This window comes from Papaver somniferum, chromosome 9 (assembly GCF_003573695.1).
Source record: "Papaver somniferum cultivar HN1 chromosome 9, ASM357369v1, whole genome shotgun sequence".
In the NCBI taxonomy this organism is placed as follows: Eukaryota; Viridiplantae; Streptophyta; class Magnoliopsida; order Ranunculales; family Papaveraceae; genus Papaver; species Papaver somniferum.
Window position 1 is genome coordinate 135,738,728 of NC_039366.1, and position 7,092 is coordinate 135,745,819.

Below are 7,092 nucleotides of genomic sequence, written 5' to 3' on the forward strand. Positions count from 1 at the left end.
TATGTGTCTATGAAGAATAAGAACATATTTATTTTTTGCTGACTCAGATTCTGGATCTGACTCGGCCCCTGACTCAGATTCTGGATCTGACTCGGCCCCTGACTCAGTCCGAATCAGATGTCAGACCGTTTGTTTTCTTTTCCGAATCAGATCTGACTCACGATCTGAGTCAGACCTAACCCCTGACTCGGACCTATTTGAGTCAGGTAATAAAAAAAAGCCGAAATGTCCACCCTCTTTAAGAGGTGCACAAATTAGGACTCCAAATGATAACCCTCCCGGAGGATTTTTATTTGTCTAGAAGACTGTTTGGTAAAGGCCCATAGGATTGGAATACCTGAGTTCCAACTTCCACCACAGCGCCACCACGTACCGACGGAATCGATTAGGAAAGAGAGTCTAGTTTGCATCTGCAACAAGTGTGTTCCAACCTTGTTTAATCACACACACTAACCTCTCATTATTGAACCCCAAACTGATCTCACTTGTGAGTTTATAGTGATAAAGGAGTCTAAAAAGAGTTGCTACCATTATACTTCCTCTATAGTTTGTGGGAGAAACTTGAATCATGGCGAATGAAATAGAAGGATTGAGTTTTGAGCAGAAACATGGAAAAAGTAGAGTTAGGGTTGGTAAAATATGGAGAAAAGAAGATGGAAGTCATTTCTTTGTAGAATGGAATGTTAATATAAGTCTCCTTTCTGATTGTTTACCTGCATATGTTCGTGATGATAATTCTGATATCGTTGCTACTGATACTATGAAAAACACTGTAAGTATTTAGCTCAGACAAATTGCAGCTTGCATTTCCTTCTAATTAATTGATCTGATACATTGAGTTAAATCCATTGCATTTCGTTCTAATTTCATGCGTTAATTGATCCATGTTATAAGATCTATTTTGATTTTTGAATGTCTGTTGAAGATTAATTTTCCAGATTGTCTATGGTTGTAAGGTTTATAAGTACAGTTTAGCTAGAGTCACGATTGATCTTGGTTCTTGTACTATTGAGCTGGCTATATTCAACCTATTTGTGGTCATCCACTATTTTATTGGACGATGAATCTGTTGCCTTTTCACCTTATTTTTTAGATAGAATTCACTAGAGTTTCATATAATTAAACAATGTAAATTAGGTATATGCCAAAGCGAAGGAGTGTTCTGAAGTTCTTTCGGTGGAGGAATTTGCAATTGAACTTGGAAAGCACTTCACAACTTTGTATCCCCAGGTAATGAGTTTTGAACGAAATGCCTTTTTCTATTTTATCAAAGTCCGATTAGCATTTCATTTACTAGTTGTTTGTTAAAATGAAATTCATTGTGGCGAACGCTTAAGTATGTACAGATCTGCTTTTTGAGTTACGCTCCCTGGTCATAGATTTGATCAGGATTTCATGAATGCAATATGACTGTTTCTGTCTTAGAGAATTTGTACAGAAGGCTGCATGTATGAAGATCGTTTCCGATGCTTCTCCTGATTCATTTCATTCATGATCACAAATGTTTTTCTAGTATCCTTTTCGTTGATGTATCCTAATTGCATAGATTCTAAGGACCTGAATCTTTATACATGGTGCACAGGTTACAACTGCTATAATCAATATAGTCGAAAAGCCATGGGAACGCGTATCTGTAGGTGGTCAACCACATCAACATGGTTAGAGCAATCCGATGCTTACGTTGTTATTTCATTATCTTATATAGTCGTAGAGCAGTCCTTGTTATCATGTTAGTAGTCAGTTTCTCTCAGTCTCATTATAAATCTTATTAAGTTTTAGAGATGTTTGGTTTTTTAGGTTTTAAACTTGGGTCTGAGAAACATACAGCAGAAGCAATAGTGAAAAAGTCAGGTGCCGTAAGGTTGACTTCTGGAGTTGAAGGACTAGCTGTGCTGAAAACAACCCAGGTAACTGTTTATCACTCTTGTCACGGCTTAGTAACTCACATATGATCTCTGTGTTTATCCATTTGCACATCTATCCGGATGTCACTAGAGTTTAGTATTTGACATTGGTGGTTGATTATGTTCATTGGAAGGTGTGGCACATAAATCTCCCGTAGTCGAATCATGTTACTTTCACTGTAAGATGATCGAAAGTCTTTGTCAATGACGGAATTCTGTGAGCGGTTAACATATCATGTTAAGCTTTATCTCATGCTCTTACTGATAATTGAAATCTTAGTGAATTTTAATTATAACATTTGTTTTTGATTTGAGTAGTCAGGCTTTGAGGGATTTGTTAGAGATAAGTACACTGCTCTGCCAGAAACAAGAGAGAGGATGTTGGCCACAGAAGTTAGTGCTTCATGGAAGTATGTGTTCCCATCTCATCAAGTATCTTAGAGAATGAAAGAACAAAAATACAGATTTGGTTTGCTTTCTGAAAACTGTATTCTTATAAGCTGTATTACCATTATTGCAGGTATGTGTTTGAATCACTTCCGAACATTCCCGTGAAGTCGCCTTACTTCACAGAGAAGTACTTGGATGTGAAGAAAGTTATGCTTGAGACCTTCTTTGGACCCCCAAAGGAGGGTGTGTACAGTGCGTCTGTCCAGAGCACACTTTATCAGATGGCCAGGGCTGTTCTCAGCAGGTCCTGTCCTCTCTGTCTAACTTTTTCTCTGCATTGCACTCAGAAGTACGTTTTGAATCATCGTACATTGAGATTGATTTTGGTCATAAATTTTCAGGTTCCCAGATGTAGCATCAATTCAATTGAGAATGCCAAATCTTCATTTCTTACCAGTTAATCTACCAAACAAGGACAGCCCTACCATTGTCAAGGTAACACCAAGTTCTTAATCTGTCAGTGTGTATAAGTTTTTCTGAGTTTATGCAGTTTCAGTAAGTGATCCTAGAAAATGCTTATTTTTCTCTGTCCGAGAATTGCTATCACGCTTACGATATTGATGATAACGATATTGATGATATTTGCAGTTCAACGACGATGTTTTCACACCAACTGATGAACCACATGGAACAATTGAGGCTAGCTTGAGCCGCTCCTGGTCAAGGATGTAGAAGCTGGAACTTAAGTGGTGTGTTACAGTACATAGATCCTGTTGTTGTTGTTGTTGTTCATACAATCTTTTCATCTGTGAATTTGGACACTTTCATCACTATATATATGGGGACGTCTTTGTAGAGACTTCCCATGGAAGTCTAGAAACTTAAAATGTTTGAATACATGGGTAACAGAATACTGTACTAAATAATGTTTATATATTTTTCCAGTAATGGCTATGTCAGACAATAATGTTTGTATTGGAGAAAATGATGGTTCGAATGCAGCACGGTTGCTATAAAAACACAATAAGTCAATAACAACGTGTGAAGCTTCATATATTCATCAAAATATTTAACAAATCAAATTATTCAGAATGTTAGACCACAAGTCTTTTTGTGGTAGTTTCATGAAGTGAACAAGTTTGTCAAACCTTGTTTGGGAAAATACTTTTGGCTAGTTACCGTTATGTTTGGCCTCTTTACCTGGACTCATTGATCTAAAGAAAAGTGAAAAGCATGCTTTTCTCCTCATTTTCTTCTGGGTCTCACCGAAACTTTATGGTCGCCCAGCGATTACAATAATGACTAGCTCTGTTTTCTTCCTTAAAAAGGATGCCACATTTTGAAGATACATTTGCAATGGAGTTCTCTAATAGCAACAGCGAACTGAGGCTACTGGATAAGAAGACAAGTCCTAACCGGAAGATCGAACCTATGGGTGCAGCGCCTGAACTAAAATTTGATGCCTTGTGGATTTTGAGGTGGCCATTAGAAGACATAACTAGTTATTACAACAACCTCGTAAGTTCATAACTCAAATTCTGCTCATTTCTGTTTTTGATAGTTCTGTTCATTTCGGTTTTTGATAGATATTTACAGAGGTGATCTAATGATAATTCTGTTTTCAGATATCGTTCGACGAAGCAGATCCTAATTCGATCAGCGTCGAAATTTCTTCCAGTAAAGAGAACTTAGGTCCTAATTCAGTTCAGCCGGTCTGCAGTCAAGAAAGTGTCATCAAAAATAGCAGTGAAGCAAAGATTATTACGGGAGAAGTTTCCAAGGGGAATGCTTTGAGAAAAGGATTTAGATAAATTTGATGATTATCCTTTATAGCACCAAGCATATGATGTTTAGTTACATTTTGGATTGAGTTCATATCTTCATGTTGTTGACAACATTTTATTATTGTACCAATTTAGTGTGTAACTGTGTATTCTCTGCATTTTTTCTTTTATTATTTTAATTAAATTATTTTATTCAACAGAATTCAGGTGAGCTACTCTGTGCAGCTCTGCTCATTTCTATATATGGATCATTTTTAACTTTCCCAAACACGGGGTGCCCAAACAGGAGTTTGGGTGCGGTAATCGTTAAAAATCCAATAATCCGCGAAATTTCCCGCCTCTCTCTCATTTTTCTCATCTTTTCCCTATTGTTGTCTGTCTCTCTACTTTCCTCTCCCTCGCTCACTCCCTCAATTTTTTTTCCAGTGGTGAAGAAAATTACCAGGTATTCTTCTTCTTCTTTCTTTCCCCATCATCTCTTTTTGTTTAACTTTCTTATCCCTTAACCCCATATCCAAGTTATCAATTCGATTAATTAAAAAACACAAATTATATAGAAAGACGATTTACAGAATCGTATATGTTTGTGACAGTTTGGATCAGGCTTTTGTTATCATAGTGCATCATCATTTTCTTGTCTATTTTTATATTTGGTTCAGTAATATGTAGTTCTTCAAATTTGACTTATGGTTTTTACTTTACTGGTATGCAGGCTAGATGCTTGCTTTTACTTTATCTCAGAAACCAATACTACTCCATTTGTTAGTTTGAGCAAAGTGCTGAAGTTCAAAAAAACTCTATTCACAGGCTCATTTGGATATGCAATGTACTGTACTGATCTCAGTACAAGGGAGGAATGAATTACTTGGTAGCAAGCTACCTTCTCTCTGAAATCAGAGCCTAGATTATCTTCCAAAGGAAAATAGGGTTTTCATTCATTAAACTCTTTCTTACAGAATCATTGGGTATTTAATCACCCAATCCTGTTGACTTAATTCAACTGTCAGGATTACATCCATCTAACTCACATCTCTAGGAATTAAGCTCACCCTACTCTAATTCAAAACAAGCCCAACAAGATTAAGAACACAAGCCCAGAAGTAAATCAGTTTTACAATGTATTAATTCCTCCAGCCCAGTACATGAGCCCAATACTCTAAGTGAGGACATGACATTGCCTCCCCCGTTTAAGCATCCTTGCCCTCAAGGATGAAATCAGGAAATTGAGCTTGTATGTGTGTTGTGTCCTCCCATGTTGCATCCTCAGGCGTAGAGTTAAACCACTGAATTAAAACTTGAGGTATTGATAAGCCACCACGGAGTGTCAATCTGTGATGTAAGATTTCTGGTGCAATGACAAAATGTCCATTGTGATCAACAAGAGGCAGTTGTGGCAAGGTTGCTGCAGTAAGACCAAGTTTCCTCTTGAGTTGTGAGACATGAAATATGGGATGAATGCGAGAACCCAATGGCAGTTTCAACTTGTAAGCAACAACACCAATGCGCTGAAGAATCTCAAATTGCCCAAAATACTTAGAAGAAAGCTTTAAGTTCTTCCTAATGGCAACTGAAGTCTGTCTATAGGGCTGAAGTTTCAGAAATACCATATCACCAACACCAAATTCCCTGTCTGACCGCTTTTTGTCTGCGAAGAACTTCATTCTTCTCTGAGCTTTAGACAAATCATTCTTGAGTAATTGGAGCATAACATCTCTCTCTTGCGAGTAGTCTTCAACAGTAGCCACAGAAGTAGGAGTATGAATTGGAAAAACTAAATGAGGTGGTTGATAACCATACAATGCTTGGAATGGTGACATTTTGAGACTGGTATGATAATTGGTATTAAACCAATACTCTGCTAATGCCAACCACTGAACCAAATGCTTAGGATGTGACCTTGTCATGCAACGTAAGTATTGCTCTACACCGGCATTTGTTCTTTCAGTTTGACCATCTATTTGAGGATGGTAAGCTGAACTCAATTTCAGGGTAGTGCCTAAAGATTTAAACAATGCTTGCCAGAACTGACTGATAAATTTTTTGTCTCGATCACTGAAAATAGTATTAGGTAGACCATGCATCTTAAAAATGTTTGAGAGAAATTCTTTAGCAACTGTGATAGCAGTGAAGGGGTGGGTAAGTGGGATAAAATGGCTATACTTAGTCAGGCGATCTACCACTACTAAAATGACATTTTTGCGAAAAGACATGGGCAAACCTTCGATGAAATCCAAAGAAATGTCTTTCCATGCTGTGTCAGGAATCGGGAGAGGTTGCAGAAGCCCTTTAGGAAATGAATTTTCACCCTTATTGCATTGGCAGATGTCGCAAGTGGATACATACTGGATGATGTCTTGTTTCATTCGAAGCCAAAAGAAGTGCGCCTTTGCTCTGTCATAAGTACCTAAAATGCCAGAATAGCCACCAACTGCAGATGAGTGGACTGAATGCAGAATAGACGAACAGATGTCATTACCTGAGCCAATATACAGTCTCTGCTTGAACCTCAAAATGCCATGTTGGTATGTAAAATTAGGTAAAGCTGGAGAGACAAGTAGCTTCTGAATAAGCTGTTGGGCCACATCATCTGAAGTATAGCTAGAAATAACATCAGTTGTCCATTGGGGCTGAGAGAGAGACAATGTAGAACAAGAAGCATGTGGGAATCGAGAAAGTGCATCAGCAACTGTATTTTCTTGCCCCTTCTTATACCTGATGACATAGTCAAACCCCATGAGCTTAACCAACAATTTATGCTGTAGAGCTGAGGAGAGTTTCTGATCCATCAAATATTTCAAGCTTTGGTGATCTGTGTTAATGACAAACTGGCTGTGACTAAGGTAGTACTTCCACTTCTGCACATCCATTACAATGGCCAAAAATTCTTTTTCATATGTAGATAAAGCCAATTCCCTAGGTCCCAATGGCCTACTTTCAAATGCAATTGGTTTGTTATCCTGTAGAAGCACAACACCCAGACCTCTTGAGCATGCATCAGTCTCCAATGTGAAGGT

General features: G+C 37.8%; 2 protein-coding genes across 2 annotated transcripts; both read left to right on the forward strand.

Annotated features, from left to right (window-relative positions):
• The first annotated feature begins 281 nt into the window (after window positions 1–281).
• LOC113313717 (uricase-2-like) lies at window positions 282–3,323 on the forward strand. The gene is made up of 8 exons (XM_026562512.1): window positions 282–772; window positions 1,138–1,230; window positions 1,583–1,658; window positions 1,798–1,907; window positions 2,223–2,314; window positions 2,425–2,598; window positions 2,696–2,789; window positions 2,943–3,323. Exons 1-8 carry the CDS (start codon window positions 569–571, stop codon window positions 3,024–3,026), a joined length of 927 nt encoding a protein of 308 aa, XP_026418297.1. The 5' UTR covers window positions 282–568; the 3' UTR covers window positions 3,027–3,323.
• A 242-nt stretch (window positions 3,324–3,565) lies between these two features.
• On the forward strand, window positions 3,566–4,223 carry LOC113309459. The gene is made up of 2 exons (XM_026557879.1): window positions 3,566–3,812; window positions 3,920–4,223. Exons 1-2 carry the CDS (start codon window positions 3,624–3,626, stop codon window positions 4,103–4,105), a joined length of 375 nt encoding a protein of 124 aa, XP_026413664.1. The 5' UTR covers window positions 3,566–3,623; the 3' UTR covers window positions 4,106–4,223.
• Window positions 4,224–7,092: the final 2,869 nt, after the last annotated feature.

What these genes read in the sequence shown, in the direction of transcription:
- LOC113313717 (XM_026562512.1), top strand. Translation starts at nt 569, where the DNA reads ATGGCGAATGAAATAGAAGGATTGAGTTTTGAGCAGAAACATGGAAAA. An exon ending in TGGTCAACCACATCAACATG is followed by an intron (nt 1,659 to 1,797) that starts GTTAGAGCAATC and finishes TTGGTTTTTTAG; the next exon opens with GTTTTAAACTTGGGTCTGAG. An exon ending in CTGTGCTGAAAACAACCCAG is followed by an intron (nt 1,908 to 2,222) that starts GTAACTGTTTAT and finishes TGATTTGAGTAG; the next exon opens with TCAGGCTTTGAGGGATTTGT.
- LOC113309459 (XM_026557879.1), top strand. Translation starts at nt 3,624, where the DNA reads ATGCCACATTTTGAAGATACATTTGCAATGGAGTTCTCTAATAGCAAC. An exon ending in CTAGTTATTACAACAACCTC is followed by an intron (nt 3,813 to 3,919) that starts GTAAGTTCATAA and finishes TTCTGTTTTCAG; the next exon opens with ATATCGTTCGACGAAGCAGA.